At 40.1% G+C, this 13,377-nt stretch overlaps 1 protein-coding gene across 1 annotated transcript in view; it reads left to right on the forward strand.

The window, feature by feature from the left end:
* PLB1 (phospholipase B1) overlaps positions 1-13,377 on the forward strand; it is a 223,176-nt gene that overhangs the window by 19,826 nt on the left and 189,973 nt on the right. The window contains exon 4 of the mRNA XM_069071811.1: positions 12,912-12,970. Within this exon, the coding sequence (XP_068927912.1) occupies positions 12,912-12,970 (59 nt within the window). The remainder of the gene's footprint in view (positions 1-12,911; positions 12,971-13,377) is intronic.

A 13,377-nucleotide genomic window follows, 5' to 3' on the forward strand; every position in this document is an offset into this window, starting at 1 on the left:
AATCCAACTTCTACTACTTACTAGCTATATTACTTTGGACAAATCACTTAACCTCTGATTTTCTCATCTGTCAAATGAATGGATTAGGTAAGATTAGGGATTCTTAACTGGAGTCCATGGATATATCAGAGGATATATGGACTTGGATGAGGAAAAAAAAATCACATCTTAATATAATTATTTTGCTTTGTAATACTACTGTGAGTTTTATTTCATGCATTAAAAAAATTTTTTTTTTCGCAGAGTGGCTTCACCAGATTGCCAAAGGGTTCCATGACACTAACAAGTTTGAGAGGCTGAGTTAGACAATCTCTTAGCTATCCCTTCCAATTCTTCCATCATCAATCAATCCACAAACATTTTCAAAGGTGTCTGCTAGGTGCCAGGAACTAAAACCCATGATCCCATGAATCGTGACTTAATCAAGTCACAAGTCTAGTTTGTAAGACTTAACTCTACCTACCTCACGGGATAGTGGAGAAAATGGAAATCACTTTTCAATCCATAAGAATTCATTATCTCTATTATTGGCAGCCCCCTTGGTCTATGGGCTAAGCTCAGGACTTTGCTGAGACAAGGATGTTGCTAATTACCAGAGATAATGGAGCACTTTGGTAACCATTTGCAAAGAAACTTTCAAGGTCCCTGGCATGTAGTTTAAAGACTGTTCTCTAGCATGTTTAATCTACGACAATTGAGACAAAAAAATGAATAGAGAGTATTTACTATAGTGCCGTCCCAGCTCTGCCATTTAGTGACTGTGTGAAAAAGTGGGCACTTTATCTCTCTGTGCCTCAGTTTCCACCTTTGCTATGAAAGAGTGGAAGTGGCCTAAATGCTCTCTAAGGCCTTTTGCTGTGTTAATGTTCTATTATTCTGTGATCTATGATTCTACTAGAATTCCTGGGTTCTTTTAAGTCTCCTTAAAGGCAGAGCCTGAGGACAATATGTAACTAGGAATGTGTGTGCCCAGGGCAAGTGCCACAAACCCTGGACCTATCTATGACTGAAGTCAAGCCTTCGGTTAGTAGTGGAATAGCCAGTAGTAACATAGCGGGAAAGTGTAGATAGGGACCAGAGGACACTGGCTCGAGGCTACTTCTCAGGAGGCCGAGGCCAATGCCAGGGAAGTTACTGCACCAGGCAAAGGGAAGAACAGTATATTGGGGAGGAGTGCCTCTCGGCTGAAATCTCTAAACTTTCTATTCTGGCTCGTCATTCTCCATAAGGAGGAATTAAACTATTGTTTCTACAAGTGCAAAGACTGTAAGAGCTTCCTGTCCCTCTAAACTTGGTGCCTACCAAATTTTGCACCCTTCAGCAAAGCCCCTTTCACTCTGCCCAAGTTCTGTTTCTGCCTGTATCTTATTGGACCTCCTCATGTATCCCCTAGAGTAGTATTCTGAATGCAGAACATGGTCTGCCTTATGATAAAACTCTTCAAATTTAGGTAGGCTGGGCTTCTGAGGACAGACACATACAGCCTCCTAGGTAGTGCAGTGGAGAGACTCCTGCGCTTAAATTCAATAAGACCTGAGTTCAAATATGGCCTTAGATATGCAATAGATGTGTGACCCTGGGCATGTCACTTAACCCTATTTACCTCAGTTTCCTCATCTATAAAAATGGAAAAAATAATAGCACCTACCTTCCAGGGTTGTTGTGAGGATCAAATGAGATAATAATTGTAAAGGGCTTATATAGCGCTTGTCATGTACTAATTGTTATATAAATGTTAGCTATCATCATTGTTATTTTTATCATTACCAGTATATGTAGTCTGACAAGTCCTGTCAAAGCTTAGCATAGCATTGGAGACCCCGGGGTGACTTCCCCACCACCATGAGGACTTTGATAGGCCTTCTGGGGAGGGATACTTCTGTTACCCCCCTCCTTTGTCGCTGTTTTTTCATGTCTATCCCCATGAACCATAACATGTGTTATGAGGTTTCCCTGGCAAAGATACTGGAGTAGTTTGCCATTTCCTTCTCCAGGGGATTAAGGCAAAAGGGTCAAGTGACTCACCCAAGGTCACAAAGCTAGTGTCAGAGGCCGATTTGCACTCAGGTTGTCTTGACTAGGTTCAGCGCTCTATCCACTGGACCACCTAGCTGCCTCCTACCCACCTCCCTCCTACCTACCTTTAAAACACAGACACAAAAGAAGGTATAGAGTCAAATTCCATCTACTTCTTTCTATTGGGATATGGCAACTGTCTTAGACAAGAGGAAAAGAAGCAATCTCCCACTGGTCAGCAAAGGGAAGTCCGTTGGATCAAAGAAACCTTGTTTTTTTAATGGAAAGAACACTAGTCCTTGGGGATCAGGAGATCTGGCCTCAATCTTTAGTTTTGCTACTTATCAATTATGTGCTTAATTACTACCATCAGTACATGGGGATAATAATAATAATTTTCCTATCTTTCTCACGGCCATTGCAAAGGAAATCCAGGATGACCCAGGGCCATAGACTTGTAGGTTGAGGCCGACAAGGGGTGTGAAAATCATCTAGTCCAACACTTCTCATTTTCTAGATGAGGAGGTTGAGGCCCAGAGAGGTCAAGGCCACATGAGGAGTAAGGAACAGAGATGGAATTTGAACTTGGGTTCTCAAACTCCAAATGCTTCAGTGTGTCATTGTGATTGTTCTGATTTTCCTCTGGGTTAGTTTAGTCCTGTACTAAAGATATTTCTGGGGTCCACATTTGGTTGTTTGTCTTTTTTTTTTATAATAATCTAGAGCTGTGATTTCTTTGGTATAGGAAACTCACTCTCCCAATTCAGATACCTGCTTTGCCATTTAGAGTCTTAGAGAATTGTTTGGAGGCATCAATGGATTCAGTGACTTGTCCAGCTAGGGTCATAAAGCCAAGCTGTGTCAAATAGCAAGATTTGAATCCAGGTCACCAGTACACTGAGGGTCTCTAATTGTATCCTTATTAGAGGTTGCCCACAAGGACAGGGAGCTACACTGTGTATGTGGTGCCTCGTACATTGGCAGATTGAGTACATTGAATGCTGAATCTGGGTGTTGCCCTGGAAAGAGTCCTGGCCTGGGGAACAAGAGGCCTGGCCTCTGGTCTCAGCTCTGTCATTCGATTGATTGTTGAGGAACTTTGAGCAAGTCACCTCACCTTTATGGCCCTAGATTTCATCATCTCTAAAATAAAAGCACCAAGGCTCTTGGTCTTTATGATCCCTTCAAAACTTTGACATTCAATGAAATGCTGGGAAATGATGAGAGACGAGTTTCTGACCTTTGATAAAGAAAAAAATTTAAGATGGACTACAGCTAGAGATGTAAAGCTGAGGAAGCTGGATTTCTGGGTCCCCTTTACTGGCCTCAGCTCTTCAGTTTCTATTATCTCTGTGCTCCATTTACCTTTAGAGATGCCCTATTTCAGCATCTTTCCAGACCATTTACCTGTCTTCCTGTGTAACTCCCAAGCCTAGCATTCTCTTCCTTTTTAGATCTTTTAAACTTAGAATTAATATTCCTCATTTTATCGATGGGAAAACTTTGGTCCAGAGAGAGGATATTTTCTGTCCATGATCAGTGATTTGATAGCAGAACCACCATTTTGATGTTTATTTATCTCCAATAAAATAAATTGCCGGATATAGAAACAGTCAGTCTAAGGTTGAAACTTTTAAACTCTTATTTAGCAAACTGGATTTACCTAACAAACTGGGTTATCTGATTTCCCAGAAAACAGCAAACTAGAATTGGGTGAGGACAAAACTGTTAGAGGAAAGCATGATGAGACCAGAAGAAGAATCAGAGGTTGACACTTTCGTTGCCTTCCATACTCTGGAAGCTGTGAATCAGTACCAACCCCTTCTTTGTGCAACTCGAGCATAACTGATAAGCAGATACTTTCTGTAGACTGAATAAATGATGTTTTATGCATGCATGTATTTTTCCTCCCTGGTGTGGACCTATGATTTAATTGATATTGAGAAACTCAGAGGATGGAAAGCCCTCTACTTATGCTGAAACTTAAGAGTCTTAGATAGTTGCTTAGGTCAGAAAAGGGTAAGTGACTTGCCTGTGGTCTGATAGCTGTAATGAGTCAGAGGCAGAAATTGAAGTCAGGTCTTTTGACTCCAGTTCTTACAGACTCTATCCAAATCCAAACACAGCTCCAGGCAAACTTCCAACAGGGTTTGTCCTAATGGTTGTTGTCATCGCAGGTCCCCTCCAAAGACAGGAATGAGTTCACTGTCATCATATATATTCATATAATGATCATATTGGTATCTCCCTTTATTCACTGTGCCTCTCAGATCTGTGGGTGCTAGAATCACCTTTCTGTATGTTCTCAAACAATGGATAGTAATAGTTACTACTATGAGAGAGGAGTTACCCCAACTTTTTAATGTTAAAAAAGGGTTGGAAATAGTTGGACACCATGGTACCAGTCCAGGTTTCTTATATCATGCTCTATTCCAGTCAGAGTCATAGTGTTTGTCAGGCAACTGATAAAACTAATCTCTGCTGATGTGCTGATAGGAAGTAAAGGATTAAATTGTACCTCTCCGGTGACACTGTTGAATGGCAAACAAAGGCTTGTTGGAACCTATGCCTAACCAGAAAGGTGTTGCTGTTGTTGTTCATTCCTTTCAGTCATGTCTGTCTCTTCATGACCCCATTTTGGGGTTTTCTTGGCAAAGACACTGGAGTGGTTTGTCATTTCCTTCTCCAGCTCATCTTACAGATGAGGAACTGAGGCAAACCAGGGTTAAGTGACTTGCCCAGACAGTAAATAAGTGTCTGAGGCCAGATTTGAACTCACAAAGATGAATCCTCCTGATTCCAGACCTGGCACTATCCATTGTGCCACCTAGTTGCCTTTACCAGAAAGATAAATAATTTTCATAGCAAAAGCAGACTCAGGGTAGATGATGGATAATAGATAAATGCAAAGTTGGTGACTTTTGCCTCTCAAATCACATCATATAGGTAGCATCCTCCATGGGGAATAAAGAGAATAGTATGATGAAAAAAGCTGCAGCATGAATGAAGGGAAGAACAGGGATGGGAGGACACTGTAGATCAAACCAGTGGAGCTTGGCAATTGATTATAGATGTATGGAGTGAAGGAGAGAGAGGGGAGTTGGATCACTCCAAGGTTGTGAACCTGGGTGTTTGGAAGGATGGTGGTGCCCTTGAAAGAAATAGGAATGCTAGGGAGAAGGGTAGATTAGACAGAAATGATGAGCTTCATTTTGGAATGTGGAATTTGAGCTACCTGAGGAACAAACCTCTAATTGGAGATTAGTTAGCGATATAGGAATAAGCAGTTATTGACATAAGACTCCAAAGCTGTGATCCAAGTACATTGGTTGGATGTCCTGTGGTGAAAATATTGTAAATGTCCAGCTCTGATCTTTGGCTCCCATATAAGGGAAAAACATTTCCAAAGAATTAGAGCTGCCCCAAAGTGGAATGCCTTGGGAATTGGGGAGTTCTCTATCACTGTACATCCTTAAATGAAGGATGAATGATCATAAGATTTTGAAATGGAAGAGATGTAGTTCAACCCCATGATTTTATAGGTTTGCAAATTGGGGTCCAAAGGGGTTAAATTTCTTCCGCTTCAAGATCATATGACTTGTAAATAATGAAGCTAGTATTTAAATTGAGGTCAAATATGTGGTCAAATTTGACTCCTGTCTTAGAATCTCTGGTTGACCTTGCCTATTACCCATGTAATTTTGTGCATTTCTATATCTGATGTCTTGGATTTTATTGACTCTGCTTTGGGGAATTTTTTTCCAAATTATCAGATCTTTATCGATACTCTTCTTTTGTTGCTATACCCTCTCTGACACTTATACATAGACAAATATTCTCCCTCCCTCCCTTTTCCATTTAATGTTCTCTTAACTAGATTCACAAAGTGCCAGGCAAATACATTTTTTAAAACCAGTTCTTGTTAGGAGCACTCAATGCCTAGCCTAGAACCTTCATATCTGTATTTGAAGATATGATTTGGAAATCCCAATATCTTTTCTAGACACCTTCTTAACCAGTTCAATTCCCAAATCTGCCTCTCTTCTGAAGCCTCTAACTTTAGCTGTCAGAAGTGCCCAAACGTATCACAGAAGAGAATTCCTCCTTTTTTTTTCCTTTTTGTTTTGTATATTTTTTTTGGGGGGGCGGAAGCTCTTCTTCCAGGTTAAAAGGGAATACTTCATTCCATCCGATAATTTGGAGAGTAAAGAGGTGTTTGTTTTCTATTATTGCAGAGGGACCAACCTGCATTTGTCCATTTAGAGATGGTACTTATTACTGACAGACACAGACATAATGCACTCTCTGTGGGTCATTGCAAAATTGCCCTCACACTCAATGCTTGTAAGATGCAAAGTCTTTTGTCTTCTTCCATTTGTATTTGTAACTGGTGGAGAATTCTTGCGGTGAGCAGCCATGACAAATGATCTGTTGCCTATGCTGGGAGCCCAGTTGCTAGGGCCTCCAAAGTGGGGCTTTGCTTAGTTTTTGTAAGTCATCTTGCTTTGCCTCTTGATAGCTAACTTGCTCAGCTTCCTTTGGTTTCCCATAGTCCCACAGCTAATGACAGCGTAAAGTAGGATTTGAATGCAGGTCTCTCTTCAGTCTAGTTTCTGCTTTCCACTAGATTCCACTCCCTCTCTGTGCCATAGCTATGACTCTGTGATTCGTGTTTCTAAAATCACTTGACCTATACCTAGGATCAAAAAAGCCACTTGACAAGTACAAAAGGGGGAAGGCAATGGCTAGAAGCTGTTAATGTGAAGAAGATCTGGGGAGACTGGGTCTGATGGAGCTCACCTGTATTCCTTGATACAGGGGAAACTGAGGCTGGTGGATCCTTTGAGCTCAAGAGTTCTGAGCTGAAGCAGGTTAAACCAATCTGGTGTCTACACTAAATGTAGCATCATTATGGTGAGCCCTGATAGCAGGGGGACAACAGAATGCGGGAGGGTGCAGGCTGTTACAGCTTAGAAATGAAGCTGGTCAAAGTTTCCATACTGAAAAGGAGTGGAACTGGGCCCACGAATGGCCCTTGCACTTTTAGCTTTGGAGAGATAGGGAATCCTAGTCTCAAAAAAAAAAAAGTTTCCACTTTTAGATATCAGTACCTGGAACTTTGAACTGGCCCATCTTATTAAAAATGATACTGCAAGTAGGTATCTGAGTAGGTAGTCTTGCCAATATTTACTTTTTCCTTTTAAAATTTGTAACGACATTTCTTCACAATAACCCCATGTGGTGGAAATGTTATTATCCTCATTTGAGAGGAATGAAGTCAGTTATGTCAGAGAGAAGAAATAACTTCCATCTGCCATCTCTCTGTCGTGACACAGTCTGTCCTCTATACCCAGAGTGCACTTCTTCCTCACATCCACCTCCCAGTATCCCTCCCTTCTTTCAGAACTCAGCTCAAATACTACCTTCTATAAGAGGTCATTCCTGATTCCCCCTTACCTCTCCAGTGCGTTGCAGTTTCTTAGTATATGTTTGTAGTGCCAATGCAATATTTACAGCACCCACAATCATGATAAAGACCATGACTATAAGTATCGCATGACTTTTTTTTTTTTTTTTAAGCAATTGGGATTAAGTAACTTGCTCAAGGTTACACGGCCAGGTGTTTCTGGGTGGGTGCTAAGTGTCTGAGCCGGGATTCGATCTCCAGGTCTTCTCAACACTGGAGCCGGTGCTCTTACTCGCTGTGCTACCTGGTCGATCACAAAATATACCAAACTCTCCAGATACAGGATAGAAGTGAAGCATTTATTTAGACACTAGAAAACCCAATCTTAAAACTGGTAAGCTGATTCCATCATAGTACCAAAGATATTCAGAAGCCATAATAACACTGAGAGCCACAGCATCCTTCAGCCTTTCCACAAACCAATACAAGGTCAATATCTACTCACAAGCCTCTCTATCTCCTTGCCTCAACCTTCTCTCTCTCCCACCATCTGGCTAGCTCTGACCAGCTTCCTGTGGGCTCTGCTTCCCTTCAGCAAACTCCTCCCACCACAGGCTCCATGTGACCACATTCAGCCTATTAGGGGGCAGAGTTTACTTTCAGAGCAGGGGAGGTCTTCAAACTCCCCCCAGGTCTGTTAAGGGGCAGGGGAGATCTTCAAATTCCCATTCTCATTACAACATTTTACATATACATACATGTATATAGTAGCACTAGCAGTAGTGGCCAGCATTTATATAACTCTTTAGGATTTGCAAAAAACACTTTTAAAATATCTTCTCATTTTATTCTTACAACAACTAGATGGGTGCTAGTAGTATCTCTACTTTTCAGATGAAGAAACTGAAGCAGACAGGTTAAATGACTTGCCCAGGGTCACCCAGCTGCTACTAAGCATCTGAGCCTGGATTTTAAACAGGATCTCATTGATTCCAGGTCTAGTACTTTATGCACTGGTCATAGAATGCAAGCTCTTTGAGGGAAAGGACTGTTTCATTTTTGTATATGCATCCTGAACACCTAGCATAATGCCTGGCACATAAAAGGTATATAAGTGAATAAGTGCTTCTTAATTGATTAGCTAGCCTAGGATCATCCAACTTTTTCTCTTTTTCAAAAAATTTGAGTTTATTTTATTTTCAGGTCTGAATCCTCTCCCTTCCATCTCTTCCTCAAATCCCTCCCACACCCACACCCTTTATTGAGAAAGCAAGAAAAATAGATTCTGTCACAGGCATGTATAGTTAAACAAAACAAATTCCCATATTGGCATGGCCCCAGAAAGTCTCATCCTGTACTTTGAGTCCTTCCCTTCTCTATCAGTATATGGCCCGCATGTTTCCTCACAAGTCTGCTTAAATTGGGACGGCCATTGTCTCAATCAGAGTTCCTAACTCTTTCAATGTTGTTTCTCTTCACAATATTATAAATTTTTCTCCTGGTTCTTTTCACTTCACTTTGCATCAGTTCATATGTGTCTTCTCAGTTTCCTCTGAAACCATCCCAATATTTATTTCTTACAGCAAACTTCATTCAACTTCTAAGTATTGGAGTCATCAAACTCAAGTCTAGTGACTCTCATGGTCTTTCTTTTGCACCATGCTGCCTTAAAATTCATGCCCCATCAGTACACTATGACAGTGCAATCATCATCATTAGGGTCATGCATTTAGGAGAAAGAAAAGGCAGTGATTTAATGTCATCCTTGTGAAGAAAGTAGGGATTTGAGGTCGTTTTTCTGTGCCTTTGCCTTCAGCCAGCATTGCACCAAGATCATTCACATTAGTTTTCAGCTGCCCTCATTTCAGTTTTTAATCCTCTGAAGCATTAGACACTATTGATCAACCTCTTTCTCCTCCTGGATATTTTGTCTTCCCTGAGCTTCCATGATACTTATCTCTCTGTTGGTTCTCCTCCTACTTCTTGGGCCATTCCTTCTCAGTCATTTTTGCTAGATCACAACCTAAGCCCCACTACTTAGGCATGAATTAAATGATTAATTCAGGTCTTCATCACCTCATGAATTATTGCAATAGTCTGCTGGTGACTCTGCCTTCCTCAAACCTCTCCCCACTTCAGTGCATTCTCCATTCCACCACCAAAGTGATTGCAAAACTGTAGGTTTGATCATGTCACCCTCCCTACTGAATAAAATCTAGAGGCTTCCTGTTGCTTCTAGGAGCAAAAAATAGAAAATGTTTTGTTTGGCATTCAAAGTCCTTCATAACCTAACCCCCTCCTACTTTTCCAGTCTTTTTAGACCCTCCTCCTTGACAGATACTTTTCAGTTCATGACATTGGCCTTCTGGCTGTTCCACAAAGAAGACACTCTATTTCTCAGACTGTGCCTTATTCCTGGAATGTTCTCTTTCCTCTGTTCCAGTTACTGACCTCACTGACTTCCTTTAAATACCAACTAAAATTCTACCCAAACTCTTATTTACAGTTCTTTCCTCTTTTTAGTTCTTTTTTTCCCTCACATATAACTTACTTTACATATATATTTTTGTATGACTCCTCCTTTAGATCAGAAGCTTCCTGAGGGCAAGGACTGTCTTTTCTCTCTTTTTGTATCTCCAGTACTTAGCACAGTGCCTCGCACATGTTAGATATTTAAGAAATGTTTGCTGAATTGAATTGAATTGTAGGAGATGAGAAAAATTATTAAGACTTTATATATATATCATAATTGTTTGGCCAGTGAAAGACCTCAGAGCTCTGTCTACAGAGGCAAACAAAAATGATTTTAAGTATATTATGATGAAATATACCTCTCATCTCTTGGCAGAGAAGTGATGATGGAGTAGTGATGCAGTGTGAGATATGTGTTCTTAGACCTGGACAATGTGTTGCTCAACTACACACACTGATTTTCTAGAGGAGGCCTCTCTTGGGACTGAGGAAGAAGGAGAAGGCTCATGGTTAGTGGCCAGGATGAGACCTATGATCTCATTATCATAAAAAACACTCTTTATGAACCAGGCCAGCATCTTCTCTGAAACTTCAAGTCTAAGAGGGTTGTCTAGAGCGCTGAGAAGTCATGATTTGCCTAGGGTCACACATACAGGATCTCAACCCATGTCTTCCTGACTCCTTGGACAACTGCAGGTTGGCTGCCTCTAGTGATGCATATGTCTCTCTGGTAAAAAAGAAAAAAAGCATCTACAAAACATTTTAAATTCATAGAAGAAAACAAAAAAGTTGAAGAGAATACAAACAAAAAGTAGTTTTGTTATAATCTCATTAAAATTTATGTGTTATTTAGAGAGTATATATTATACAGGGAATTCCCTCCAAAGTCTTAATATATTTATATTAATTTATATAATATGTATTATATGTATTTTAAAAGATGTTATATAAATATTATATAATTAATTGATAGTGTTAATAAATGTTATATATAATATATACACATACACACATTCAAAGATAGATACAAACTTTATATGATAGGAATTCAGTTTCTTACACAATTTTTATTATTTATCTTTATATATTCAGATGTTTGTGCTTGTTAATGACTATTGATTTAAAAAGGAAATAAAGTTAGATGTGTAAGACCCAATCCTTGCCCTGTAGTTGGGGGGGGAGAAGACTAACACATCAACCAACAGTGATAAATATGATGGGGACAGGAAAATCTTCATTAGGGCTCCACCCTAATAAATCAGGCTTAAGAAAATGTAGCAAAAGGAGTTTGCTATTACATATAAGGCATACTTATGGGCCATACATTATAGGCGTGGCACTAAGCTCAGGCCTAACTTATTAGTTTTTTTGTAAATTGTATTTTTCCCCCAATTATATGTGAGGTAGTTTTTGACATTCATTTTTATAAGATTTTGAGTCCCAAATTTTTCTCCTTCACTCTCTTCCTTCCCGCTTCCCCAAAATAGCAAGCAATCTGATATAGGTTATACATGTGCAATCATGGAAACATTTCCACATTAGTCATGTTGTGAGAGAAAAAACAGAACAAAAGGGAAAAGCTGCAGAAAACCAAAAAGAGTAAAAATAGTATGCTTTGATCTGCATTCGAGATCCATCAATTTCTCTGGATATGGTTAACATCTTCTGTCATGAGTCTTTCAGAAGCATCTTGGATCATTGTATTGCTGAGAAGACCTCCCACTTAACTTTTTAAAGACAAACTTTTGTAACAAGAGAAATTAATTCTAGTGGGTTGAAATTATGAATTACAAAGGGGGGGGTCAGCTAGGTGGCTTAGTGAATAGAGCAGCCCTGGAGTCAGAAAGACCTGAGTTCAAATCCAGTCTCAGACATTTGACACACTTACCAGCTGTGTGACCTTGGGCAAGTCACTCAACCCCAATTGCTTTGCTTTCTCCCCCTCCAAAAACAAACAAACAAAAAGAATTATAAAAGGGGATAGGCTAGTATTGTGTGAATACTGAGTTTATAGTCCAGGTAGGATGCTCATTTCTAAAGGAGATCAAGGCACCTGTGACTGTTAGTCTCTGCCTAGCACATAGAGCAGCTTCCCTTTGAGAGGATGTTACATTTACCTGTGCAGCCTCTTGTCATGTATATCTCTAAAGGGTTTGAATATCATGGGTATGCTAGGATTTATGTGGTATAGTGGATAAATTCTTCAATAATATGATTGCATGAGTTAAGGTATATAGTACTGCTATTGTGACTTGCATTAAATCACATTACAACATGAAATTTCAAAAATTGTGCCAGAAACAACCTTATGAAGTATACAGTACAAGTGTCGCTATTTTACAGATAAGAATACAGTTATTCCCTTCCACATTGTGGGATTAGGGGCGTGGTATCCCCCCCGATCTGGAAAGTCCATGTAAAAATTGTTAGCCCTCCCTTTATACCAGAGAAGAAGTCTGAATTTTTTTTTCTTTTCTGGGGTACTTATGGTATTATGCATATATTTCATGCATTTCTAAGTTACTAAAACTTTTTCTGTCATCTCCTGGCCTTCATTTGTTATTGATGGCTTCTGTAAAACTCCCCCCAAATTCCCATTTGATTCCTTATGCTGATTCTTGATAGAGTGAAACCATGATGGGGAAAGTCACTATGTAGAAGAGACAACTGCACTCACAGAGATTAAGTGATAAAAAGTCATAGAGGTAGAAGGAGCTAAGCCAAGACTGTAACCTGCCTCCCAGTCTGTGATTGCTACTAGAGGGAAATCAGTGAGACTGGAGCAGTCAGGAAGGGTTTCCTAGAAGAGATGAGATTTGAGAGGAGCCTTGAACAGTAGAGTTTTCATGGGCAGTGAGGAGCAGGCTGAGTATTAATAGGGAATGCACACAGATGAGAATGAATGTGATAATGGATCAAAGACACCAAAGAGGTAAACCTGGGAGAGAAGAGGCTGCATGACTGGAGATCCAGTTAACTTCTACTAAAACATTAATGCTATTATTTTTTCTTCCAGTGACCACAACCCAAGCTGTTCTAGGAAATGACCCCTGGGAAGAACAAACATGGCCAGAGGTAAGAGCCTTGCAGGGTATAGAGGGACAGAACCAAGTCTTATTTTTGAAGCAACAATCTTCTCCCTGGGTTAATAAGGAGTATTAGGTTTTAATAATTTGTTTCCCACAGGGTCATTCAGGCCACTGCCATGGTGATGGCTGTCCAATTTTTGTCATTTGGCACATACACTTCTTGATACTCTCTCTTTGAGGTAGCAACTCCCAGGAGTATGCAAAAAGGATTAGTGGGCTCTGGTATATCTTTTAACCTTGAGACAAATAGGGTGACTTATTCCTGTCCATCTGGGTTAAGTCTTCCAGAACATCCCCAAGGCAAGCACCTGGACTGTCAGTTCTATCTCTATGTAATCAGCAATTGGAAGAAGATTGACTCCAAAACATTCATCCAAGAATTTCAGTTATTTG

Source organism: Petaurus breviceps, unplaced genomic scaffold (genome assembly GCF_028583685.1).
Source record: "Petaurus breviceps papuanus isolate PSGF00001 unplaced genomic scaffold, PetGlider_PUasm1.0 90845, whole genome shotgun sequence".
Lineage (NCBI taxonomy): Eukaryota > Metazoa > Chordata > Mammalia > Diprotodontia > Petauridae > Petaurus > Petaurus breviceps.